At 48.8% G+C, this 27,719-nt stretch overlaps 1 protein-coding gene across 8 annotated transcripts in view; it reads left to right on the top strand.

Annotated features, from left to right (window-relative positions):
- Nucleotides 1–27,719, top strand: part of PHKA1 (phosphorylase kinase regulatory subunit alpha 1) — an 84,423-nt gene that overhangs the window by 17,218 nt on the left and 39,486 nt on the right. For all 8 annotated transcript variants that reach the window (XM_027837510.1, XM_027837536.1, XM_027837483.1 and 5 more), the window contains 10 exons: nucleotides 1,412–1,494; nucleotides 2,019–2,099; nucleotides 7,489–7,587; nucleotides 8,481–8,627; nucleotides 9,757–9,810; nucleotides 11,775–11,897; nucleotides 14,726–14,821; nucleotides 15,293–15,400; nucleotides 21,750–21,828; nucleotides 26,193–26,327. In XM_027837510.1, coding sequence (XP_027693311.1) covers nucleotides 1,412–1,494; nucleotides 2,019–2,099; nucleotides 7,489–7,587; nucleotides 8,481–8,627; nucleotides 9,757–9,810; nucleotides 11,775–11,897; nucleotides 14,726–14,821; nucleotides 15,293–15,400; nucleotides 21,750–21,828; nucleotides 26,193–26,327 — 1,005 coding nt within the window. The remainder of the gene's footprint in view (nucleotides 1–1,411; nucleotides 1,495–2,018; nucleotides 2,100–7,488; nucleotides 7,588–8,480; nucleotides 8,628–9,756; nucleotides 9,811–11,774; nucleotides 11,898–14,725; nucleotides 14,822–15,292; nucleotides 15,401–21,749; nucleotides 21,829–26,192; nucleotides 26,328–27,719) is intronic.

Below are 27,719 nucleotides of genomic sequence, written 5' to 3'. Positions count from 1 at the left end.
TTGTCTCCCCTGATAGACTCTAAGCTCTCTGAGGGCAGGGATTTCTGTCACTGTGTCTCTATCCCCAGTGCCCAGCACTTAGTAAACACTTGCTGTTCACTTGTTTGCTTGATGTTCCTCTAGGTCAAGCCCCTGTGGCTAGTGAAGGGGTTTTGCTCCCTCCCTGTCCGGGTCAGCCTCTAGCCTCCCTCCCCTCCCCCTCCCCCATTCCTAAGCCCCTTCTGACCTGCCATCCCCTTTGGGTTTAAGAAGAGCCCCGCATGACTCAGGGGGAGCAGTAACCCTTGTGAAGCTCATTAAGTCTGGAACTTTCACCATTCACCCAGTTTGAAATGGGGGGCTCTTGACTTGTCTTGTCTGCAGCATAAGCCATGTGGCTCAATCATAGATCTCCCTTGGGATTGGTTGGTGGCCGCCTTCCCTGATGGCTGAGGTTGCCACGAGCCGTGAAGAGCTAAAACAACCTTGCACGAGAAGCCATTACTAATCACCTGCTGTGGACAGGGCTGTCCAACATGGCTGAGAATCTCGGCCTGCCTTGCTTTGTCTTCCAGTGTTTCTCAGGCCAAAGCCAGGGTTCATGTGCATTGGTTGAGGGAGATGGGAATTGTGCCCCTCCATCTCCCCACCCACATTAGAGCTCTTCTAAGAAGAGCAGCTCATTATTATCAGAGTAGAATTGCAGTTAGGTGGTGCAGTGGGTAGAGCGTTGGCCTTGGAGTTGGGAAGACCTGGGATTCCAATCCTGTCTTGAACACTTGCAATCCCTGACCTTGGACAAATCACTTTTCTGTGTCTTTTCATCTATCAGACAGAGGGGGAGGGGGAGGGAGAGGTGGCCTTGCTCTCCTCTGAAGTCCCTGCCATGAGTCCGTGACTCTGCAATGAGAAAGTGATTTGTTGATGAACAGGCAGACTTCAGAAAAACCTGGAAAGACTTGTGTGGTCTGATGCTGAGTGAAGCGAGCAGAACCAGGAGAACGTTGTACACAGTGACAGCTACGTTAAACTTAACCCTTCCCGGCAATACAAGGATCTAAGACATCTCCAGGGGCCTTGTGATGGAAAATGCTATCCACACCCAAAGAAAGAACTATGGAAGCCAAATTGCTAATTTTTTCTCTTCTGTTGAGTTTTGTTTCCTCTTTCTGATGGTTCCTCCTATTGGTTTTAATTTCTACTTACAATGTCACTAATGTGAAAATATGTTTAATATAAATGTAAATGTATAGCCTATATCAGATTGTGTGCCGTCTTGGGGAGGGTGGTGGGGAGCAAGGGAGAGAAAAATTTTAAACTCAAAAGCATATGGAAGTATTATTGATAAATCAAATTAAATTATTAAAAAAAAAAAAGAAAGTGATTTGTGGTCAGTGTTTAAGCCTCTTTCTGTATTCTGTTCTGTTCTCAGGGCTCCATATCATCCACAGCCTAGATGAGGTCGATTTCATACAGAATCTTGTGTTTTACGTTGAATCTGCTTATAAAACAGCTGTAAGTATCGATCTGGGAGCAGGCTCATTGGCCTAGTAACAGACCTTCCTATGTGGCCTTGTCCCAGCCCTGATGTTGACCTGCAGTAGGGAGGGGCCCCTGGGTTCTCAAGGGCTCTGCTGTGGAGGCCGAACACTAGCTGTTCCTGCCGGGTTGGCAAGCTTTCAGGCCTGGGCCTGGCCCCGACCTGAGAGACACACCACTAATAGTGTGTGGCCACCCCACCTGGCAGTCCAGGAAACAGTGCAGTTCTTTTTGCCAAGTGCAGCTAAGGCCTTTGCAACCATAAACATGTAGAAGGGTGAGCTCTCCTAGGCTGCCAGGGGCCCCCAGGGCGAGGTCATGTTGAAATCTCAGTGTCAGGCATCACCACGGCACAGCTAGACTCCTGGTTCTTTCCTTTGCTATGCTGGGCCCCTAATAGCTCCCGGGGTGGTTGCCCCTGGTTGTCCCCCTGACATGTGGTCTAGGGCTGTGTGCGTATCATTGGGGTTCTGCTGACCAGGCTGTTGTTTTCCTGGCAGGATTTTGGCATATGGGAACGTGGTGATAAGACCAACCAAGGCATCTCTGAGCTGAATGCGAGCTCTGTTGGGATGGCAAAGGTAATTCTCTTTAACTGTAATTAAAAATACAAAGTTTAAGAAAAAAAAAGAGAGACAGCTAGGTGGCGCAATAGATAGAGCTGCGGCCTTGGAGTCAGGAGGACCTGAGTTCAAATCCAACTTCAGACACATGACACTTACTACCTGTGTGACCCTGGGCAAGTTACTTAACCCCAATTGCCTAGCCAAAAAGTCAAAAAAAAAAAATACAAAGCTTGTCTTCTCTGGAGCTGAGCCCTGTTGGCTCACCATGTGTGCCAGGTATGGTGGCCCAATCCAGGAGGACAGGCTGTAGACTCAGTGAATTATAAGGGAGCCCAGAGACAAGCCACAGCGGACCACGAAGCCCCTCTCTGGCATCTGTGGCGAGGGGCAGCTAATGTCTGCCTAAATATCTTCAGTGTTCAGCGGGAATTTGGGATGGAATGGCAAGAGCTCTTCATTTGGAGGCAGTGCACTTGGGTATGTGTCTGGGCCTCAGTTTCCTCCTCTGTCAAATGAAGGAGTTGAGCTTGACAGCCTCATAGGTCCCTTCCAGCTTGCAGTCTGTGATCCTATGAACTTGCTGCCTCTGTGCTGATTCTGGTCCATTGCTGGGCAGCCCCATTTGGTAGAAAGTCCCTCATAGGACCTCAACTAAAAGGAGCATTAAAGGTTCCCCCTGTGGTGGCACTTCCTGGGTCCTCAAACTTACCCTCATATGTTACAGACAACCTGAGGGACAGATGTATACAGAGGAGCAAGGACCAGACCCTCATGGGCATGTGCAGACAGTGATTGGGGCCAGATGGATGGAGGGCCAGATGGGCGGACACATTGATTGTTAGAGAGACAGACAAGATGTAGATGTCACCACACAGATAGACAGGGAGATACAGAAGCAAACACATTGAAGGATAGGCGACAGAGAGACAGACAGAAAATCAGGGTACAGAGAGAGATAGGGGCCACAGTGCAGTGGTGCCACTGGAGCCCTGGACAGATATGAAGAGCATGAGGGGCCCCCAGACAGATGTGGTGACCCACAGTAGAGATAGATGGCTGACCCAGAAGAGGGGACACCCAGGCGCACACATCCCAGATGAGACAGGCACAGATAGAGTAAACAGAGGCAGATGGAGAACACAAAAGAGAAGTACATGGAGACACGCATTGATGGGACCACTCAGACAGATTGGGAGGGATTAGAAATGCAGAGATGGGGAACACAGACAGAAGGGAATAGACATATGGTGGCACACACATGGAGGTTGGGAAAACACAGAGATCATTGATTAGGGTGCATAGGTGAGCTCCCATGAACCAGTTCAGTTATCATTTCTATGTAGATGGTTCCCTGGTCTATGTGTCCAGCGCTCACCTCTCTCCTGAGCTCTAGCCTCGAATTTCCAACTGCCTTTTTTTGTTTGTTTGTTTTTTTGGCAAGGCAATCGGGTTAAGTGACTTGCCCAGGGTCACACAGCTAGTGAGTATCATGTGTCTGAGACTGGATTTGAACTCAGGTTCTCCTGACTCCGGGGCCGGTGCTCTATCCACTGTGCCACCTAACTGTCCCTCCAACTGCCTTTTGGCCATATCGACTTGGATATCCATAGACATCAAGCCCGTCTCTAGGCCCACATCACCAGTCTCCTGTTAAACATTTCCAGCTGGGGGTGCCATGTCCAAAGCAGAACTCTCCCCTCTTCCAGACTTCTCTCCTTTGGCTGAGGGCCCTGCCATCCTCTCGCCTCCCGGCTCTCCACTTTGGTCTCATCCTCTGCCTCTTCCCTCACACTCAGCACACGTCTCACCCCTCCTCTCCTTTCATGCTCTCACTCAGCTTGAGGCTTATCATTTCTCACCTAGAATATTGTACTAGCCTCTGCTTGGTTTCCTGGCCCCTTCAGGCTAGCCAGCACTCAGCTGCTAAAGTCATTTTCCTGAAGTGCAGGTCAGACCATGTTACCCTTCTCCCCCTTATTCTCTGCGTTCCAGTAGCTCCCTATTACCTCTAGGATCAAATATTTCTTCCTGTGTTTGACATTGAAAGCTCTTCACAACCTGGTTCCTGCCTGTCTTTCTTTCTTTAATAAATTTATTTATTTATTTTTAGTTTTCAACATTTACTTCCGTAAGATTTTGAGTTCCAAATTTTCTCCCCATCTCTTCCCTCCCTCCACCCTAAGACGGCATGTAAGTTGAAATAGGCTCCACATATACATTCATATTAAACCTACTTTCACATTAGTCATGTTATAAAGAAGAATTAGAACCAACGGGAGAAACCACGAGAAAGAAGAAACAAAAAAAAGAGAGAGCAGATAGTGTGCTTCCGTCTACATTCAGACTCCAGAGTTCTTTCTCTGGATGTGGACAGCATTTTCTATCATGAGTCTTTTGGAGATGTCTTAGATCCTTGCATTGCTAAGAAGGACTAAGTCTATCAAAGTTAGTCATCGCACAATGTGGCTGTTACTGTGTACAACATTCTCCTGGTTCTGCTCACTTCACTCAGCATCAGTCCATACAAGTTTTTCCAGGTTTTTCTGAAGTCCATCCGCTCATCATTTCTTATACCACAATAGTATTCCATTACATTCATATACCACAACTTGCTCAGCCATTCCCCAATGGATGGGCATCCCCTCAATTTCCAATTCTTGGCCACCACAAAAAGAGCTGCTGTAGATATTTTTGTACATGTGGGTCCTTTTCCTGGTATTCAAAGGGTATGCAGAGTTTTATAGCCCTTTAGGCATAGTTCCAAATTGCTCTCCAGAATGGTTGGATCAGTTCACAACTCCACTAACAATGCGTTAGTGTTCCAATTTTCCCATATCTTCTTTAGCATTTATCATTTTCCTGTTTTGTCATGTTGGCCAATTTGATAGGTGTGATGTGGTACCTCAGAGTTGTTTTGATTTGCATTTCTCTAATCAGTAGTGATTTAGATATGTTTAATAGGAATATATTTGTAGAGCCTATATCAGATTGTATGCTGTCTTGGGGAAGGAGGTGAGGAGGAAGGGGGAGAAATTTTAAAAATCAAAAGCTTACGGAAGTGATTGTTGAAAACTAAAATAAATTAATTAAATATCAAAAAAGTGATTTAGAGCATTTTTCCATATGACTATGGATAGCTTTAATTTCCATTTTGCATTTTGCAATGTTCTCTATCTCTTGTTTGGTCATAAATTTTTCCCTTCTCCATAGATCTGGTAGGTAAACTATTCCTTGCTCTCCTCGTTTGCTTACAGTATCAGTCTTTCTATCTAAATCATGTACCCATTCTGACTTTATCTTGGTCTAGGGTATAAGATGTTGGCCTGGGCCTAGTTTCTGTCGTACTATTTTTCCAGGGTTCCCAGCAATTTTTTGCTATATCGTGATTTCTTATCCCAGAAGCTGGAGTCTTTAGATTGAACAAGTAGTAGACGACTATAGTTATGGACTGTTGTGTCTTGCATACCTAACTTTTTCCATTGATCCGCCACTCTATTTTTTGGCCAGTACCAAGGAGTTTGGAGGATTGCTGCTTTATGATGAAATTGAAGACCTGGTACAGCTAGGCTACCTTCCCTTGCATTTCTTTTCATTAGTTCCCTTGATATTCTGGACCTTTTTTTTCTTCCAGATGAATTTTGTTATTATTTTTTTCTAGGTCTATAAAATACTTTTTGGTAGTTTGATTGGTGTGGCACTGAATAAGTAAATTAATTTAAGTAGAATTGTCATTTTTATTATATTAACTCGGCCTACCCATGAGCAAATGATGTTTTTCCAGTTGTTTAGATCTGACTTTATTTGTGTGAAAAGTGTTTTGTAATTGTGTTCATATAGTTCCTGGGTTTGTCTTGGCAGGCAGACTCCTAAGTATCTGATAATGTCTACAGTAACTTTAAATGGACCTTCTCTTTCTATCTCTTGCTGCTGGGCTTTGTTATTAACATAGAGAAATGCCGATGCTTTATGTGGGTTTTATTCCTACCTGTCTTTCTAACTCTCTTGCACTTGACTCTCCTGCTCACACACTGGGTCCCAGCCACACAGGCCTCCTTGCTGTTCCTCACATACAACATCTCACTTTCTCGACTGCATGCCTGGCATGCTCTCCCTCCTCATCTCCAAGGCTTGGCATCCTTTCAGGCATCACCTTCTTCATGAGCCCTTTTCATTGTCCCCAACTGCTAGGCCTCTTTCCTAAAACTATCTTGCATTCGTTTTGCATATATTTTCTTTCTTTTTTTGTAAATAGTATTTTGTTTTTTTCCAATTACATGTAAAGATAGTTTTCAGCATTCATTTTTATAAGATTTGGAATTCCACATTTTTCTTCTCCCCTCCCCAAGACGGCGAGCAATCTGATCTAGGTTATACATGTCACATATATTTTCTGCTTACTCGTCTGTGTATATGTTGTTCTTCCATTTGAATGTAAACTCCTTCAGGGCAGGGGCTATTCCACTTTGTACCACCTGTCCTGGCACATAGTAAGCGCTTAAATGCTTGTTGATTGATGGATTCATTGAGTCACATATTTCTAGAGGCTACCCTGAAAAAAAGGCCCAGAGCCCTGTCCTCTGAACCTTCCTCCATGTGCACGCCCAGAGGAAGGGCAGCAGAGATATTGTCAAGGACGCAGCTGTCACTGCCGTGGTGACAGAGAGACCTCAGACAGCTTGCAACATGGCCTAGCTCATAAGACTTCTCCACACACACACACACACACACACACACACACACACACGCACACACACACACACACACACACACACACACACACATATGACACAGCAACATGAGAAAGCCACCCAAAGACAGTGCTGGACTGTCAAGAAGAGGGATCTCCTCCAACTTGTTCTCTCTGTCAGACCTGCAGTGTGGTGGTGGGCCTGCCTCGAGCTTCTGGGTCTCCCTGAGGCAGTGCTGGAGGCTGATGGGAAGCCCTTGGGGCCTCCTGGGGATGGATGGGTCATCTGCTTGGCTTCAGTCCCATGTCTGCTGCAGCATGCCAGGCCAACGAGCACCCGAGGCCCCCAAATGGGGCATCTGATGGCTCTGCGTAGGCCATTCTCTGGGCTTTGGTCGGATTGCCCCTTTGGTATAATAATCCTTTTTATTTTTAAAGGGATGCACACTAATAGCATTGCTCACTCACTCATTCATTCTATAGCTGTTCTTTAAATGCCCTCTCTGGTGCAGAGTGCCAGACAGCATGGAGGGAGATGCAAAGCTTATGTCAAAAAGAGTCCTTGCTTTCAACACACTGTCTAGCCACAGAGAACGGTCGAAGACTTGAGATGCTGCTGCGTCCATACTCAGAGTGTGCGAAGGACAGTGGGGGGTAGAGAGAGGCAGATGTGTGGGTGCTCAGGTGTGTGTTTGTGTCTTTGCTTGCTGCTCACAGGCAGCCCTGGAAGCTTTGGATGAACTGGACCTGTTTGGTGTGAAGGGCGGGCCCCAGTCCGTAATCCATGTCTTGTCAGACGAGGTCCAGCACTGCCAGGTAAGAGAACAGAAGCTCCACTTTGCTCTGCCCTGGCTTGAATCAGGCCACATGCTTGGCCCAGTGAGCTTTGGTGATGGGGTGTGGGCCTGTTCCCTCGCAGAGGGCCCGCCACCATTTTAAGTGGGGCCTCAGCCCCTGGGCTAACTGGGAACAGCATTTCCAAAGCTTTTCCTTTTCTAGATTGGCAGAGTATGTGCTGAGCTGCACTTGGTGGTGGCCCCAAAGCCAAGGAAAGGAGACGATCCTGGCATCACGCTAGAGCTGATGTAGGGCTTGGGGCATTCAGGGTCCTCTCTGCTGGGACAGGGACTTGGGCTTTTTAGATACCGCCCAACGAGGACTTCAGAACATGATGTGGAATACGGCTTTGGGGATTAAGTCTGTAGTTCATGGCGTAGACATTGACCTTTGAAGTTATTTTAAAAAGTCTTTGCCCATTTGGGAGAAGGCCCATGTGAGATGCTGGCAGCTATGGTTTCCCTTGTCTAAGCAGGTTCCCAGTTGTTTGAACAGTTGCTCATGGGCTAATAGGGCTTGAGGGATCTGGAAGTTCTGTGAGTACAAAGGGTGACTTCTGTAGGGAGCGTAGGTCCCAATCTGGCCCTTCATGCTGAAATCATCAGGCTCGGGTCTTATCCTTGGCTGCCTCGTACCCCACAGGGTAGACTAGACTCCATGTTTGGGAACAGGGGCTGTTGAGTCTGGCCAAACTCGTCAGTGGAGGCAAAGCCGGCCTCTCAGTTGGCCCTCTCAATGTCGCCTCCTTCAGGCCTCCCCGGCGGGCCTTGCAAGAGGACTACTCTTTGGAATGAACCTTCCAAAGCAAAGGGGCTTGTTGTATGCATCCTGAAGACTTGCCTGATAGGGGCCCTCCCTTTCTTCTCTCTTAGTCTATCCTCCATTCCATGCTGCCTCGGGCCTCAATGTCCAAAGAGGTAGATGCCAGTGTCCTTTCAGTGATTTCCTTCCCAGCATTTGCAGTAGAGGACAGCCAGCTGGTGGAGATTACAAAGCAGGAAATAGTCACCAAGCTGCAGGTGAGTCACTATCCGGACCCTTCTCTCATTCAGAGTGCCGGCTTTAGGGAGACGCGCCAATATGTGGCATGCTGGGCATTGGTCTGCTTCGGATTCAGCGAGTGTTGGCCTCTCAGTTCGTTTCTAAAATGGGACCGGTGGGGAGACACACTCCTCCCTTGGCTTCAGGAGCAGAACGCCCCATGCTCTCTGATGTATAGTTGTTCTTTTTAATGACGGACTGTTCAGTGTGGAGGTTCTGGGAGACCAAAGGAATCAAACAGTTGGATTATGGGATGGAATCCTGGAAGAGACCTCAGCTCATCTGCTCCAGCCCCATTGTTTTACAGAAGGAGAAACTGAGTCCAAAGAGGGCACATTGAGTGGCAAGTAGTACAGCGAAGGTTTTGCACCCAGATCTTTGGCTCCAAATCCAAGGTCCTTTCATTGTCCCCATCAGACGTCACTGAGGCAGCTAGGGGGAACAGTGTATGAGCACTGGACCTGGAGTCAAGAAGACCTGAGTTCAACTCCAGCCTCAGACACATTTACTAGCTGTGGGACCTTGGCAAGTCATTTCACCACTATCTGCCTCAGTTTCCCCATTTGTAAAATGGGAATAATAATAACACCTACCTCCCAGGGTTGTTGTGAGGATCAAATGAGATAAGATGTGCAAAGCACTTAGCATAGTGCCTGGCACATAGTAGGTGTTTAATAAATGCTTGTTCCATTCCATGTCCAATCAAGATCTCTAGTCTGTACCACTGGGCCCCGATAGGTCAGGGATGGGGCTGTAGAGAGACCGACTGTTCTCCATGATTATAGCTTGAACAGTATGGGCAAACAGGAAAGGCCCTGAAGGCCATAGAAAGGCTGTAGGGGCAGGAGCTAGGCCTTTCTGGGCCCAGGGGCTCTGGCAGAGCCCAAAAAGCAGGCTCCTTCAGCTCTCTGGCCAGAGACTTGATCTGTTCTTTTGCCACGCTGAAATCACCAGCTCGGTGGCCAAGCTGAGTGTCCGGAGCTCCATGGTTCTTCAACTTGAGCTTTCCTTAGTTATTTTGAAGTGGTCTTGTGCCCAGTACTTGGCTGGGTCTGCAGAGGGACCTCGGATTCTGATGCTCTCTTTTCGTCTCGTTCCTACCCCCAGGGTCGTTACGGCTGCTGTCGCTTTCTCCGGGATGGGTACAAAACCCCCAAAGAGGTGAGTTGCTTTTAGCGTGCCTTCCCCCACCCCTCCCTGAGGCCAGCAGAGCTCGGTCAGTGCCAAGGATTTGGGGGGTACCCGTTTCAGTTAAGCTACCTCCCCTAGGTTACAGACAACCGTGTGATTTTTTTCCAGAGCTCACGAGGACTGAAAACTTGGTTGGTTAGTGCCTTTCTTGAATTCGGCTGCCAGCAGTGGCAGGGCCCCCTGAATTGGTGGCTAGAGTCTAGAAGAGGCAGATGCAGGCAGCCCTCTGCTGTGCCAGCCTTCTTCTTTGCCAGCTGACAGCTGGCTGTGGGCTGAAGGCTCCAGAGTTTTATTTCACTTGCCTTAAAGCCGAGTTTCTATTTCGGAGTCCTAGAGAGAAGCTAGGACCCCTTCTGAAGGGCTGAGGGCATTGAGGGGCTAGGCCAGGGTATGCTCCCTGGCAGTGCTGAATGTCTGCAGGCTCACGGCTCTGCTGGCTTTTTCAAGTCAAGGAGGGCCCGGCGATGTGGCCCGAACTCTTTGTGCCCTTCCGCTGCTGCCTGACTGTCTCACCTCCCCTTTCCTTCTGTCTCCTTGCCAGCTGCCTTCCAGCTTGTCTCCATCACCAGATCCCATGGCCTTCCTGAGGCTTCCTCCATCCCCAGATGCCCACTAGCTTGACGACCCCGGGCATGTCAGCAGCTCTAACCCGCAGTTCCTCATTGGGCCCTTTCAGCTCTGCGTCTGTGATCTTTATGTACCATTTCACACAATTAATCCTTCACATCCTACCCCTCACTTTTCGAGACTCTCACCCTTTGTTTCTATGACACTGCACTCATTTACTTTGACCCCATTGGGGGCAGGGTGGCAGCAGCGGCAGCAGTGGCAGAATCTTCCTAGAATCCTCTCCTTAATGTTCTGTCCTTCCTCCACAGTCATTCAATACAGCTAGTCTCAGGGTCATTCCACCTAAACGTTGATTTCCAGCCCTGACCTCTGTCTTCTACTCCAATCCTGCCTTTTCAGTGATCTAATAATGGGTACTTTCTCTTGGATATCTTGAAGCTCAGCATCTTTTCCACCTACACTCACTTCCCTCCCTATATTTCCTGTCTTTCTGGGTGGCCCCCTTTGGATAGCAAGCTTGGAGTTGACTTTGCTTCCTTGCTAGAAAGCTTCAGGTAGGGACATGAACAAGTGGCCTGGCCTCCACACTATCAATACCGGGGATACGCTGTGCCTCCCTCATCTTCTACATCAGAACTGACGTGTAGAGAGCACTTCGCAAATATGATCTGGAGGGTAGGGGGTATTATTAGCCCCATTTTACAAATGGAAAGACTGAGAGGTGACGTGACTCAGGTTACACAGCTTGTCGGTGTCAGAGGTGGTATCCAGGACCAAAATATCCATCTACCCTTTTTTTTAGCCAACGCTCTGGTGTCCGAGTGAGGGCCAGGCTGTCAGGACCATGGGGCTAATCGTCAGCATTCCATGACCTCTGACCCAAGCATGCGCTAGGGAACAGAAAGAAGTTCAGAAGGTGTTGGCAAGGGCACAGATGTCCCTGACTTGGTAATGCAGCCATCATCAGCCAGCCCTTTGGTGTTTTCTGTGCCTAAGACCTCCAGCTGCAGACAGGAGAGCACAGTGCCCAGGGCTTGGCATGTAACACACATGTAACACACATGTAACACAGGAACAGTTGTATGACTCCCCAGAGTTTCCCTGCCTTGCCGCAAAAGGCTTTTGTCTGGCCCTCCTGCTCTGTCATAATCAGTTGACAGCTGTGGTGGCATGTGCTCCAAAGGCCTGGGTTCTCCTTGGTTTGTTTTTTTGCTTGCCAACAGGCAGTCTTAGAGTGGGAAAAAGGCCGCTGCCGTCCTGTGGGCTGTTGGCGGGGGCTGCTACCTTTGTGCGCCCACCGCTCTCTGTGCTTCTGCCCTGCTTCTCTGATCATGGTGACACATGCCAGGCCTTGCTTTTTGCAGGATCCTCATCGTCTATACTATGAGCCAGCGGAGCTGAAGCTGTTTGAGAACATTGAGTGTGAGTGGCCTTTGTTCTGGACCTACTTCATCCTGGATGGCGTCTTCAGTGGCAACGTGGAACAGGTATGCTGGCCTCCAGTTGGGAGTGGCTGAACGTCTTCCCCGCTAGGACAGTGCTGAGATCCTGCTTTCGCTAGGACAGTGCTGAGATCCTGCTTTCCTCTTCAGTCAGTGACTGGACTGAGTCTCTGTCCCAGTGGGAGGTTCTCAGGGATCAGGCTGACCTGTCTAGAGAGCATTTGGAGGCCCCGGCAATCATAGCTGAATGGGATCTTAAGAGACCGTCGAATCCACCCCCCTCACTCTTCAGGTGAGGCCAGTGAGGCTCAGACGGGACGTGAGCCACAGAAAATCACACAGCAGGAAGCCACAGAGCAGGGCTTTGAACCCAGGCCCCTGGCACCAAACCCGGGCTTCTTCCCACTTCACCACAAGGTCTCTGCTCGTGTCTGATATTAAGGCAATATCAACAGGCTTGTTCACTCCAGCCCACTGAGCACCTGCTCTATGTCAGTCCTCATGCTAGGCCTTGGAGAGACAGAAGCCCAAAAGAACTCTCAGTGTTTGCTCATCTGTCTGTTTGGCCTTGGGGTGTGAAGGAGTCCCATGCCCAGCTCTGTCTTCCTTGCCACCGCAATTCCTGCCCTTATGCTAGGGGACTGATGTTCCCTCAGACATCCTAACTCCCAGTTCTGCGGTCTCGTCACCTTCCTCCTCTTCACCTTGGACACACCAGGGTAATCACGGCCCTGATTTCATCAACCCCGACGTGTTCCACTTCCATAATCAAGAACCCTGGGATTCCTTTATCAGATCTGAACCTTCTATCATTCGATCTCTCCCTCTGCCTTATGATCTCTAACCCCGTTTTTCATCCTCAACCGTGACTTCCAGTCCCTCCATCACTTAGCTCTTTCCCAGGCCATCACCCTCGTACCAGCTACGCTTCCCTCTCCTCTCAGTCTCCACCTGTTAGTAGAGCAGTTCAACTGTGCACAATCCTCTACTCTTGCATCAGTCAGTCAGTGAACATTTATTAAACACCTGCTGTGTGCCAGGCACTGTGCTAAGTGCTGGGGCTACAAAGAGAAGCTTACTCATTCCCTTCTCCTGTCACCACTCGTACTGTTCTAACCTGTGATCATTTGCTCGATTACAATTCCTCTCACTCACTTTGAAACCCCCGAAGTCTACCTTCTGACCTCCTCATCCAGCTGAGACCACTGTCTCCAGTATCACCAGCTGTCTATTGGGTATTTCAAACCGGATGTCCTGTAGCAATCTCAAACTCCACGTGTTTTGTCCAAAACCGAACTCGTATCATCTTTTCCCCAAAGCCCTCTCCTCTTCTCAGCTTTCTTGTGACCGATGAGTGCTCCACCATTGTCCCAGCTCTCCTGGCTCCCAAGCTGGGTGTCACCTGCACTTGTCACTCTCTTCCCTCACATCCAATCTCTTGTTAAATCTCGTCACTTCTGTCTTCACGATATACCTTGAGTCCTCCCCCTTCTCTCATCTGATCCTCTTCACTCCTCTCCTGGGCGGAGGACTTCTCCACCTCAAGCTTGTCCTCCTTCCAAACCATCCTCTACTTCTTTGAAAGCAGAGGTCTGACCACATCAGCCTCCCTCTTCCCCCTCCCACGAACACTCAGTCAACGCCAGTGGCTGCCTGTTATCTTCAGGACCAAACAGCGTCTCCAGGTTTTCCTAACCCCGCTCCTTCGAACTTTCCCAGGTCCTCCTGTGGGGGCATGATCCAGGCTGTGTGCCTCAAGACACAGCTGCTTATCTCCCGCCTTGGAGCCTTTGTCCTCGCTGTCCCTCATGCCTGGCAAGCCATCTCTCTTCACTTCTGTCTCTCCCAATTCCTATTTTCCTTCAAGGCCCAGTTCAAGCACGGCCTTCTCTCCTGAAGCCTTTCTCGATCCCTGCCTTCCCCATCACCTCTTTTGTGTATGTTTACATGCTTCGGGGTGATCTTAGGCCGCCCGGTGGGACAGCGGATGAGGGTTGGCCTTGGAGTCAGTGTGCACGGGGATAGTAGCAGCGGCTTTCCGAGTTCGTTGCGAGAAGCGGTTGAGGTGACGTGGAGAACTCTCAGCAAACCTTCAGGTGCTACCTAAATGCTGGCTGGGATTACTGGTATTTCTTGAGCTGATGTGAGGGGCTTGAGGGCAGGGGCCATTTCACTTCCCTCTTTGTGTTCCTGTGCCTGGCATGGTACATGACACACTGATTGCCCCTGGTCCCGAGAGCTGTCCCCCTTGTGCCCAGTGCCCTCTGCCCAGCACTAGAGGAGAGGGAAGGCTCGCAGAGCTCAGTGGAGGACACTTGGCAAATATTTTCAGATAATGATGATTTCCCACTAACACTCACTGGGATCATTCCGTGATGCTAGTAATTAGCATTGCTAGAGTTTCCAACATTCTTGGCAGACAGCCGTGAGTCCTTACAAGATGGCAGTCTGCAAGCAAGCATGTGAGATGAGGCGAGTGGTCTTCTTTGGTCCAGGAGCTCAGGGCTCTAAGGGCCCAGGTGGGCCAGGTACCTGCTTCCCCATCCTCCTGCTGGCCCCCAGCAGGCTCTATTCCCTTCAGCTTCCCCATGGCGCTCCCCCTGCCCTTCTGGCTGCATGGCCTCTGCTCTCACTGCTTGAGTACCCAGCCCTTGGGCTAGGCTTTGGCTGTAGTGCTTTGAGCACCTCAGGTGACTGCCCGCCAGGCCCAGGTCTTCAGGTGCTCTGCTCTCGGCTGTTCGTGGCCTAGCCGCAGCAGGCCCCCCCCATCCTTTGATTCTGCCCACCTTGCTGCCCTCGGTCCAAGGTGAAGCCCTCCATGCCCTCCTGGGGAGGAACCCTAAGGTGTTCCCCTGCCTTGCTCTCATTTGCAGGTGCAGGAGTACCGCGAAGCTCTTGAAGGGGTCCTTATCAAGGGCAAGAATGGGGTTCGCCTTCTGCCTGAGCTCTACAGCGTCCCTCATGAGAAGGTGAGCATAGCACAGCAGAAGAAGGATGCCCTGAGGCCCCAGGAATGAGCCTGTGCTCTTATCGTTGGCAGGTTTTAAGGACAGCCACAGAGACTGTGTCTCAGGGCCCGAATTTTGGGGGCAGGCATCCATGGGGAGGCAGGGCTGGGATGATGTGTCTAAGAAGCTGCCAGATTTGGCAGCTGCCTCTTATACCAGGGGTTGGTGGCCTAGGCCAGGGCTAGCTGAGGCCCCATCCATGTTCTGCACAGACAATGCCTGGGGCCCCTTGCCCTGTGGGACCCAGTTGGAGCACTCTAAGGCCTGAGGAGACATTCTTTCCTTTCCCTGGAGGTACATGGAAGGGGCTCTGGGTTCGTTGTTCCTGTATTCAGCCCCTTGGCCAGGAAGACGGAGCTCAAACCTCCCAGAACTCTGGGATTGTCTCCTGTCTCTAACATTTGAAATTGCTGCTCTTGTGGCTTCTTGTAGGTTGACGAAGAGTACCGGCATCCTCACACTGTGGACCGAGTTCCCATGGGCAAGCTGCCTCACATGTGGGGCCAGTCCCTGTACATCCTGGGGAGCTTGATGGCAGAGGTAAGAAGAGCCCTGATCCCCTCAGGAGTTTTCACATCCAGGTGCGCCATGTCCAAGGCAGGCATTGGGCGTGTGGCGGAACAAGCAGGGCAGGGCAGAACAGGGTCAAAGGACAGGGCAGACGCCCGAGGAGGACCAGTCAGAGGAAGTGGCCATGTGTAGCCAGGGCGGACCTGTGATGGAGGGATTAGCTTTGTCGTGCTTTACCAAGATGGGCAGACTCAAGGTCAGCAACGGGGAGCCTAGCTTCTTTGGTTAGGCTTGCGTCAGGAGAAATTTCCTCCCCATGCCAGCCATCCCACAGTGGGAAGGGCTCCTTGGAGTGGTGAGTTTGTCCTTCCTGGAGGTCTTCTGGTAGAGGCTCCTGGGCCCTCAAGTTAGAGGGGGGATTCCCTTTAGAGGGCTGGGGCCTCTCCCCCTTGGTAATGCTGTGATGCTAATGGATGGTGACATTTGTCTTTCCAGGGCTTCAGTTTGAAGCTCTCTGGAGTGAGGCCCTTTCTTGGGAAAATTATCATTATTCTTAGTAGTAATGACAACAATAATAATATTAATAGTGTGAATTTCTGTGCCACTGGGGGTTTGTAGAGCCCTTTCCAAAGCCCTCTTGTCCCGCCCGAGTCTCACACCCGACCTGTGGGGCAGGTACTACTCTCATCTTCATTTTTGAGTTGAGGTGACGACTTGCTATTTCTTGAAGGGCTTCTAGAGAAGACTGCTGAGATTCCTTGCCCCTGCTTCGAGGCTGGGGGAGCTGAGCCTGGCCCTAGGTTCTCAGGGACCTGGGGCAGCTTGGAACTGGCCTCCTTTATGTTTGTCATGAACTCGGAGCCGTCATGAATGTGGAGACAAGACCCAAGGCGTCTGTGGGAGGGTTGTGACTGCCGCTCATGGTGATTATTTAGGCAGGCCTTCCCAAAGTAGGTGAGCCTTCCATTTGAGTTTGGAAGGAATGGAGGCCATGGGAGAGGCGTGGAGGTGGGGCACTGCTGACAGGGAACAATGACAGGGCAGGAGGGGAGGCAGGCCCAGAGCTACATTTCATCTTTGGAACTTGTGGCCCATAATAGAAGCCTCATTCATGCTTGTTGGATTGAACCCGTCTGGGGTGGCCCCACCATCCTTCGCGTGACTCTGACGGCCTCAAGACCTCTCGCCCAAGTATTGCTTCTCTGAATCCTGTCAGTTGTGTGTTCTCTCCCCCCCTCCCCTTACTTGAAATACGTTTTGGATTTTGTTAACTGTGTTCATTGTGTTTCCCTCCAATTGAATGGAAGCTCCTAGAGATCAGGGATTGTTTGATTTTGATTTTGCACAGTGCCTGCCATACAATAGGTGCTTCATAAAACCTTATCGAGTGAATGAAGAAAAAAACGCTTACCTAATGCTTACATGGAAACAGTTATATTCTCAGACAGTCTTCCCAGAATGCCTTAGGGCATCCAGCCCAACCTCTACCGACCTCTGCTTTTGTCGTGTATCCCTTCCAGATCATCCTCCATCCTGCCAGGGATGGGGCCTCACTGCCCCCAACTCACATTCCAGGTCTTCTGCCAATGTAGAGGCCCTTTCACATGGGCCCACAAGCAGCGCATGTGCCTCCTCTGGCTTTTCTTTTAGCTCAGTGTCCCCAGATCCTTTGGCTAATTGGGTTTGTGTCCTCTCACCATACAAGCCTCTGGTTGTCACTATCCCTTCTACCAGGTGGCTGAGGGCATTAAGGTTCTACAAACAATCTCTTCTCAGAGTAGCTATGGACGCTAGGTGGCGCACCTGCTCAAGCCCTATTTTTGGACTTAGGAAGACCTGATTTGGAATTCCATCTCAGACCTTTATTAGCTGTGTGACTCCCAGCAAACTAGCCAATCAGTCAAGCATTTATTCAGTGCCTGCTGTGTGCCAGGCACTGGTCTACACTGGGGATACAAAAAAAAGTAAAAGATAGTCCCTGTCTCAAGGAACTTAAAGTCACTTAGCATCTCTCAGTCTCAGTTTTCTCATCTGGAAAATGGGGATAGTATTAGCACTTACCCCACAAGGTTGTTGTGAGAGTCCAGTTAGCTAATATAGGGAGTCCCCAAAGTCTCAGTGTAGTCTTAAGCTTGGGACATCCTGGATATGTAAGGTGATTGTGCAAGCCTTAAAGTACAGTATAAGTGTTAGGTATTGTTGTTATTACTCTTATTATTATCATCCCTGCTTTATAAATGAGGAAACTGAGGCTCAGAGAGATGATGCGGTCACACACTCTGTGAGTGTCAGAGGTGGGCTTTGAACTAAGGTGTCACAGGCTTCTGATTTCCCCTGGGCCCTGCTGCCTCCCAGCTGTAATGGACACCACAAGGCAGTCTGTGAGCCTGGGCTTGACAACTGCCGGACAGTCATGTGACACTAGATAGCTGCTCATTCCAAAGCCCTTAAGGCTCATCTGTGGGGCATTGCTGCCTGAGGAACAGTTTAAGTAAACAGTAAGGAGCTAGGCTCTAAGCTGACATGTGCCATGGCCCTAGTCCCTCCCCTTTGAACCCCAAGCTTTGGCTTCATTTCTTCTTGTGCTTAGGGTAGAGCAAATAGCAGTAATGACCAGTAAAGGGAAAAAAAAGAAAATGGCCCATCTGAGGATATTTTCTGCCGAGGGCTCCCGAAGGCTTGTCTGGGGGAGGTGAGGGCCAGAACCCGGGCTTCCAGGGAAAGCTGCTCTCCTCTGTGGAAGAGTCTTATCTATGGCCTTCAGGCTTTAAGGCCCATTTAAAAGGCGGGGTTGCTCTTTTCTCACTTTGCACACAAAAAATAGATTGAAATTCCCTCAAGCAAAAATGTCAATGGCCCTAGCCCATTTGATGATTTAGAAACATCACTGGTGGCTTTTGTTCATCTGCTTCATTTTTTGCTAAACCTTCTCTGTATCCTAGGCCCTTTGACAGCCTGGGGAAGCCTATGGACTCCTTCTCAGCATAAGATGTTGAAATGAAGCAAAAAATGAAATGCGTAAGGTTACAAAGGAAACCAGTTCTGTTGAAATACAGCTATCAAAATGTTCACCAAGGCCAGGCCATGGGCTCCAGGTTGGGAACCCTTCACTAACCCGGCTTTCCCCACCAGAGAGCCTTCTCCTGGAACAAACAGTTTACAGAGAGAGAGACAAAAAGCACTTTGGGCAAACTAAGCAACACGTGAATGGAGCGTGGGCTTCCCATCCCGAGGCCTCCACTTTTGCCTTCTCGTGGCTCTTCTTGGACAGGGAAGGAAACAAGGGCCTTCCACGTGCCAGGCCAGATGCGGTCATTAGAATTGTGCAGCACTGGTGTTCTTGTCTCTCATTTCCTATTTCCATTATTGTAGGCATCGGGTATGTTGTTTTCCTGGTTCTGCTTACTTCACTACATAAGTTTACCAAGTCTTCCCATGCTTCTCTGTGTCCTGATGCCTTTTTATTCAACTTAAAACCAAGCTGTGCCCTCCCCCCCCCCCGCATTTCCCCAGACCTTCAAGGCTCTAGCCCTGTACCCCCAATCTAAAGGGGGGGAGACTTCCCTGAGACTATCAAACTTGGGGTTTCTGCCAGAAAGCATCATAAAGTATCATTTTCTATAAAAGATAGGTTGAGCCCGCCCATTGGGTGAGGAGGGTCCTACTCTCCCAAGACAGTGACGTTCACTCAGCCTTTCCTTTGGGATGAACATCTTCCTACTGAACCTTTTCTGGGTGTGCCAACAAGGCTGTACGGGATAGCTTAAAAGGACCTCCCACCCAGAGCTTTGGGGCCAGGTGAGCAGAGAGATGGGACTGAGCAGAACAGGAAGAGGAGGGAGGAACACATTGCTTTTTCCACAATTAGATTTTTCTTTCTGTCTTTTAATTGTATCCAGTCCTCTCCCAGAGAGCCATCCCTTATAACAAAGAATTTAAGAATAAAGAAAAAGAAGAAGAAGGGGGAGAAAGTCAGCAAAAGTGAACAGCACAACAGCAAATATCTGGCCCCGTAGGCGAGGTTACACACCCGTGGGCCCCCTCTGCAGGGGTGGCAGGGAGCTGGCTGCTCTTTGGGGTCAGGCTTGCTTTTTGTAATTTCACAACATTCATTTTCCTTCTTGTTTTTGGTTCCATTTTTTCATTTATTTATTTTTTGTATATTTAAAGATTTAAAAAATTAATTTTATTGATAACTTTTGTTTTCATATCACCTAAATTTCTCCCTGTGTCCTTCCCCATTGCTCGCTGCAGAGAGCCATCCTGTATAACAAAGAATTCTTTTTTTAAAGGTGAATAAGAGAAAAATACAGTCAGCAAAATCAATGGCTACTTTGAAAAAATCCGACATCGGATACAGTGTGTCACGCTCATCCGCCTTCTGCCCCTGGGGTGGGCAGCTGGGGGGCTGGAGTCCTGGGGGGGCTGTTACCTTCTTGGCTCTGCTTGCTTCACGTCACCTCAGGTCACATGTTCATCACATTCATCATTTCTTTTAGCACAGACATGTTCAATTATATCCATGTGCCATTCCCCACCCAACAGGCACCTTTGTTTGCGGTTCTTTGCTACCACATAAAAGGGCTGCCAAAAGTCTTTTGGCATGTTGGGGACCTTTGTTTTTGTCAGGTACCTCCTTGGGGTATGTGCCTAGCGGGGGAAGCTCAGGGTCAAAGGGGATGGGCCACTTTCTCAGCATAATTCCAAATGGCTCTACCAACAGGGCATCGGTACCCGTGTCTTTGCACAAGCTCATCGACACCGACTGATCTTACCTTTTGTCATCTTTGCCAGTTTGCTGGCTGCCAAGTGACTTGGGGCCTTCTGCACCACAGTTGTTAATACTTGGCATTTCTTCTTTTGAGACCCATTTATTCATACCCTTTAAGCATGTCACTTTTAGGCATGTTCACTCTATATATTTTGGGTTCCATATCTTTGTCGGAGACATTTGGTACAAAGGTTTGGTTTGGTTTTTCCTCCCCAGTCGATGACTTCCCTTCTTATCCTGGCTGGCTTAACTTATTTGTGCAGCAGCTTTGCAGTATGGGTAATCAAAATGATCTCTTTTGCATTTTGTAATGGCCTCTGGCCTTCGTTTGCCGTGGGTAGTATGTGATCTGCTCCTCTTCTCCTTTTTAAATGGTGTGGTCTCAAATATTCAGGGCATGTATCCATTTTGGGTTTATTGTGGAATATGGTGTAAGATGTTGGCCGATGCTTTCCAGTTTTCCAAATAGAACTTATTAAAGAGGGAGTTCTTTCCAAAGTATCAAACTTTGGGTTATAGAGTTCCATGATTTCTAATTCTCTCTTGTGTAGGCTGGTCCATCGATCTACTTCTCTATTTTTAAACTAATACCAGATGGTTTGGATGGCTGCTGCTTTGGAATCTAGTTTGAGGTCTGGAAATGTTATTCCCCCTTCAGTCCTCCCTTTTTCAATTTTCATTTGATTTTTGTTATTTTCTCTTGACATCCTAGAACTTTTGAGTAACACAATTCTTCAGGGGAGATTAAGTCCACTGCACCATATGTGTTGCCACAACTCCTAAGCCCAAGGTGACTTGCTGAGCAGGCGACACGGCATAGAGAGAGACAAATGAGAAATCAGCAGGACAGAGGAGCTGAATTATGGAGGTTGGCGCTGTGAGCTTTGCAACCAGATAGAACATGTCCAGGACAGGCTGGAGTCTGAAACAAAACTAAGCTCTTGGAGAAAAGAACTTGGCAGAAAGTCATGAGATCATAGGTTTGGAGTTAGAAGGGAGCTGTTCCGGGCTGGGCCTGACTCAGGCCAGGGCCCTAATTGGGAATGTTTGATATGGAAACAAAATTAGATATTGCTAGGTCCCTCAGTATCTAATTAAGGGAGCTTTACTTCTGCCTTAGCTAGGAAAGGGTATTCAACAGGGATCGAATTAAGCTCCTCTCCCGTTATCCCCGCCCATTATAATTGCCTATTATGACCTTTCATGCGGAATTCCTGGAAGTGATTTCAATGGCCTGAGCCTTTAGGCCTCTTTAGGCTAATTGAGTTTCCATATCTTTTAAGGAAAACTGACTTGCATGGGGAAGGAAAGGGTAAGAGGGGGTGAGGATATATTGCTCCACCATAGGAGCTTGGCAGTCATCTGGTCCAGATGAAGAAACTGAGGCACAGAGAGGTTGTGACTTGCCCAAGGTCACAAGGCGATAAGCAGCAGAGGGGGTATTCCAACCCCCATTCTCCTTCTGTCCTGCCACACCCAACTGGGGCATTCTCACCCTGCCTCCATGTGGTGATCTCGTCCCAAGGTACCGGCCAATGCAAGTTTGTCCCCATTGGCTAGTGGCAGAGAGGAGAGTTTGTAATTAGTTTATTTCTGCTTTCTTCTTAGGGATTTTTAGCACCTGGGGAAATCGATCCTCTGAATCGGAGATTTTCAACTGTCCCCAAGCCAGATGTTGTGGTTCAAGGTGGGTGTGTCCTTTTTGCCAAGAGCAGAAGTTGTGTATTTAACGGCCTTTTGGAGGCAGAAACCTTCTGAATGGGGAGTGTAGCAGCAATGGCACGTATCAGTATTGCACGTCAAGGTTTGCCAAATGTTTTATATATGTTATCTTATTTGATCCTCTCAGCACCTCCATGAGGTCGATGCTGTTATTGCTTCCATTTTACAGATGAGGAAATGGAGGCTGAGCAAGGCAAAACGACTTGCTGGCTGCCAAGTGACTTGGTCAGATAGCTAGGAAGAAAGAGTCCAAGGTGGGATTTGAACCCAGGTCTTCCTGGCTTTAAAGCCAGTCCTCTCTCCCCTGTACCTCCCCTCGGCCTCAAGTTACTCTTCTGAAAAGCGCCATGTATTGTGCTGTGAATGCTGTCTGGTCTGATTTACAAATTGCTTTTCCAGTGGTTTGACTCAGCTGCAGCTGGGCCCCAGGAAGCATCGGCTTCTCGGAACTCACTGCTCTTCTGGCTGCCTTGTCCTGTCGCCTGTCCTCCTGCCCCTTCTCTGTTTCCATTGTTAATGGCTCTTCCAATTTCCATCTTGTCACTTGGCTTTCAGAAGGCTCTATGGGACGTGTAGTTCTTCAGAGAGCTTCTCCTCTAGTTGCTGCTTCTTGAGAGCAGGGCCTGTCTCTTGCCTTTCTTTGTATCCCCAGAGCTTAGCACAGTGCTGGCATGTAGTTGGTGTTTGGCATACAGTAGATGATTAATAAATGTTGGGGGGGTTTTGACTGACTGACTGATGGCCACTTATCAATCTTCATCACTTGTTTACGGCCACAGCTTACTAGCTGCTCTTCCTGCCTCCAGCCCATTCCCCTTACCAATGTGTCTAACACAACACTGCCCAAATAATCCTCAGAAAACACAGCTATATCAGATAAATTCCAGACACCTTGGCCTGGCATTGGAGGCCTTCTCTAATCTGACCCCGTCCTATATTTCAGACCGTTTCTATCGCTGCTTCCCTCCGTGCCCCTTCCACTCCAACCAGGCCGGTTTCCTTATTGTTCCCTCACGAGTGCCATGTACTGTTCTAATTGTCTAAATTCTACTCATTCATCTAGACTCACGTTTGCCATGAAACCTTCCCTGACCGCTTGAGGCCACTGTGTGCTCCCCAGGGGTATGCTGGTAAATGTTTAACAAGTGGCTCTCTGAAAAAGAGGATGCACAACACACTTTTAAATTTCATCTGCATTGGAGCGCTGGGTGGCCCAGCACTGGATAGAGCCCTGGCCCTGTAGCCAGGAGAACCTAAGTTCAAAGCTGACCTCAGACACTTACTAGCCGTGGGGCACTTAACTCCAATTGCCTCCCGAAGCAATTTTCATCTGCATCATAAACAATTTCTTCATCATTTTTTTGTCTAAACAGTCAACAACACAATAACTCAAGGCCTGATTTGTAGTCTTGGCCAGTTTCTGAGGTGCATTTGCTCACCGTGACCATTTAACAGGCCGCTTTCATAAGGCGATACTAGCTGGCTCCAGCACCCTGCGGATCTCCCGCTCGTCTCGAGGCCTGCAGCTCTGACCCTCGGAACTACCTCTTTCTCACTGTTTCGTGTCTTTTCTCTCCAATTTGACCCTCTCTGAAAGGGGAACCAGAGTTCTCCTTTTCTTTGGAACTTGCTCCGTCAGTCATTTCTTCCCTCTCTTTCATTTTCTTCTTCCTCCACTCTCTCCTTCACCCTGTCTCACTTGAAGAAGTGGCCTTTCTCCTTACCAAGGCAAAGCCTTCTACCTGCACAAGGGATCTCCTTCCAATCCGTCTCTTCCAGCAGATTGCCCTCTCTGCCATCCCCGCTCTTTCACTTATCTTCAATCTCTCCCTGACTCCTGGCTCCTTCCCTACTGCCTGCAGACATACCCATATCTCCCCCATCCTCAAAGAGCCCTCATCTGATCTGTCCAGTACTGAGAGCTGTCACCTGTATTTCTGCTCCATTTTGCAGCAGAGTTCCTGGAGAAGGCCATCCACCTTTGGTGCTCCCACTTCCTTTCATCTCACTCCCTTCTTAACTCCCTGCAGTCTGGCTTCTACTCTGTCCCCCTTGGTCCTCTCTTCTCTCTAGGTTTCCAGGACACCCCTCTGTCTCCTGGCTCCCCTCCTCCCTCTTTGACCGCTCCTTCTCTGTCTGCTTTGCTTGATCCTCCTCCAGATCACACCCTGTAACTGGAGGTGTGTGTCCCTCGGGGCTCTGTCCTGGCTCCTCTTCTCTTCTCCCTCTACACTACTTCGCTTGGTGATCTCACCAACTCCCCTGGATTTAATGGCCATCTATCTCTATGCTGAGGATTCTCAACCTGCCCCAGCCTCTCTGCTGACCTCCAATTTCACATGTCCATCTGCCTCTCAGACATCTCAAACTGGATGCCCAGTAAGCATCTGAAAGTCCACATGTCTAAAATGGAACTCATTATCTTTCCCCTAACCCTTCCCTCTTCCTGTTGCTTTCTCATTACTATTGAGGACATCATCAGTGCCCCAGGCTCACAACCTCTGTGTCATCTTGGACTCCTCACCCCCCCATATCCCATTTGTTGCCAAGTTCGGTTGATTTTGCCTTTGTAGCATCCCTCGCATACACCCCTTTCTCTCCTCTGACACTGTCACCCCCTGGTGCAGGTCCTCATCTCTTCATGCCTGGACTGTTGCTGTAGCTGCTGGGGGAAAGGAGTCTGCCTGCCTCAGGTCTCTGCCCACTCTGGTCCATTTTCCACTCAGCTGTCCAAATGATCTTCCTAAAACACTTCACATCCTCCTCCTGCAATTGGTAAATTCCAATGATTCCCTACTGCCACCAAGATCAAATAGAAAATTCTCTTGGGGGCTTCTGAAGCCCTTCATGCCCTACCCCCTCCTCCTTTTCCAGTCTTCTTGCCCTTTACTCCCTGACATATCCTCCTTGATCCAGTGATACTGGCCTCCTAGCTGTTCCACCAACAAGACCCTTCATCTGCCAACTTGGGGCGTTTTCTCTGGCTGCCCCCAGGCAGCCCCCCAGGCCTGCGATGCTCTCCCTCATCATCTCTGCCTCCTGGCTTCCTCCACATGTCAGCTCAAGCCCCACCTTCCAGAAGAGCCCTTTCCCATTCCTCCTTATTCTTAGGGCCTTCCCTCTATTGATTCTCTCCAATTGATCCTTCTTAGAGCACGTTTGTACAGTCGTTGACATATCGTCTCCTCCATTGGATTGGAAGCTCCTCTGGGGCAGGAATGGGCTTTTGCCTTTCTATGTATACCCAGGGCTTAGCTCCTTGCCCAGTACATAGTAAGTGTTTAAAAATGACTGTTAAATTGACTCTATTGGACAAATAGCACTGCTAAGAATATGCATGTGTGCATGCGTGCGTGCATGTGTGTATGCGTGTGTGCATGTGTGTATATGTATATCTTTCTGTCTCTGACTTCCTTCAGGAATAAGCCCAGTCAGTAATGGGATCACTGGGTTAGAAAGCACACAGTTTGCTTACCTTTCTTCCAGAATTTCATGTTGCTTTCCGGAATGGTCAGGTCGTTTCCTGGCTCCACCAAGGGTGTCTGTCTTCCCATAGCCCCTCTCTCATGAACCGTTTCCACATTTGATACAAGGCACAGAGCAGAGCCTCTGACTTGTTTGCATATGCATCTCTCTTATTCTTGGAGATGCGGGGTATGTTTTCATAGGTCATTTAGAGTTTGCATTTCTCCTTTTGAAAACTATTCATCTCTCTTGGTTCCTAACAGAATGGTTCTTGGTATTAGCTATTTGTGTCAATTCCCTTTATGTTTTGGATATTGACTTTTACTGGTGATCTTTGGCACACGTATTTTCTTCTGCTTTACTCTTCCTATAGAAGCTGCCAATTGTTCTGCAAAAGATTTCGGCTCTTTTAGAAACAGGGCAATTACCCATAAGCCCTCAGTGACTGAGCCAGAAGCAGAGCCTAGTAGATTAGGTACCAGAACTTGTTCCCTTCAAAGGAAATCATTGAAAAGTAGTAGAACTATACATACAGAGCCTGTCACTTTTTGCTGGCGACAAATTAGAACCTTTCCCCAACAGATAAATGATCAAAGGCCATGATTGGACTGTTCTCAAGAGAAGAAATGCAAGCTATCAACAACCAAATGACAAAGTGCTCCAGCTCACTAACCATAAGAAAATACAAACTGAGGCATCTCTGAGGTTCCTCCTCACGCCCATCCGACTGACAAGGAAAATGCCAGTTGTCGGAGAGGCTGTGGGAGGATAGGCCTGTGAAGTGTTAGGAAGTGACAGTGATCTAGAAAAGACTAAAGAAGAAAACACTCTTCTCTGGATAGTCTCTCTTTTCTCTCCCTATAGTGTCCTTTCTAGCTGAGACGGAAGAAATCAAGGTCATCTTGAGGAACAATGGAATTGATGTGCAGACAATTGCTGAAGTGTACCCCATCAGAGTACAGCCAGCCCGAATCCTCAGCCACATCTACGCCAGCCTAGGTAAGGAGCTCTGCCAGCCCAGGAAGCAAGGGCCTCTTATCTTATCTTATCTTATCTTATCTTATCTTATCTTATCTTATACCATTGTGTTCCACTGACCTTGAGCTGGAATTTAGGGACTGTAGAATTTTAGCTTCCTTCAGCCCCCCTCTACCTCCTACATAGCCTTAGGAAAAAGGGTTCTTTCACACACACACACACAGACACACACACACACACACACACACACACACACACACACAGAGACAGAGGCTCACTGCCTGCGGGGAGTATCACCTGTGCCTCTAGTAAATACATACCGCAGGGCATCACTGGAGACCAGCAAGGTTGGGTGCCTATCCCGGGAGCGTCCTTAATGAAAATGTTGGCCCCACCCGTCCTTGGAAGTCATGCTCAGAATGTGAAATGACAACAGTGAAATTAATCAGTGTCTTACTTCTGTAGGCAGCTAGGTGGTTAGAGTACTGGGCCTGGAGTCAGCAAGACCTGGGTGCCTTAGACACTGGACCCTTAATCAAGTCACTTAATTGATTTCAGCCTTAGTTTCCTCACCTGTAAAATGGGGATAATAATAGCATCTGTTTCCCAGAGATATTGTGAGGATCAAATGAGATAATATTTGTAAAGTGTTTGCAAACTTTAAAGTGCTGTAATAATGGTAGCTATTACTATTGTTATTACTTATTGGTTGGAGATTTGGGTTTCGTGGGGGGAGCAGTGGGGGTGGGGGTTATGTAAGTCTCCAAGAAAATGACTACTTCCTAATCCCTTATTGGCTCGAATTTGTATTCATTTGTGTTTTAGATGAATATCTGAGGCTGCCCTTTAACCTCAAAGAGGCCTGGGCTAGGGTTGTGCCGTGCTAGGGTCATGACGGGATTCTTTCTTTCCTGGTTACTAAAGTGGTGGAGCAGGGAAGGCTATGGCTCCAGCTTCCCAAGGGTTTCCATAGCAGAGCATTCGCCATATTATTGGCCATTATTCTCGCGGACGAGACGGGGAGAGGTGAGCCATTAATGACACAGCCGCCGAAAACGCTCATGTCATCCTGGACGTGAGCACTAAGGAAGGCGTGGCTTCTAGAAGTAAGGATGGAGCTGTGTGACAAGCATGGTATGCTAGGGATATGGATATAATATACACAAAGCCAGCCAGTGCCTGCCCTCGAGGAGCTTCCATTCTGATGGGGGGAGACAACACAGAAGAGGCTGGGGGGGTGCATGTGGTAGTGCCATAGTGGGGATATGGCCAGGAGGTGGGGTGGGGGAGGCCTGGATCCCAGCAAGATAAGGTGAAGCCTGAGGCTCTGGAGGAGGGGAGAGGGGCTCATGTCCACAGTGCAAGGAGCGAGGCAGGAGGCTGACCAGGATGAAGGTTCACATCCCACTGGGC

The sequence above is a fragment of the Vombatus ursinus genome, unplaced genomic scaffold (genome assembly GCF_900497805.2).
Source record: "Vombatus ursinus unplaced genomic scaffold, bare-nosed wombat genome assembly UNPS02004571.1, whole genome shotgun sequence".
In the NCBI taxonomy this organism is placed as follows: domain Eukaryota; kingdom Metazoa; phylum Chordata; class Mammalia; order Diprotodontia; family Vombatidae; genus Vombatus; species Vombatus ursinus.
The sequence above is the reverse complement of the archived record's forward strand: the minus strand, read 5'-3'. Positions and strand labels throughout refer to the sequence as shown.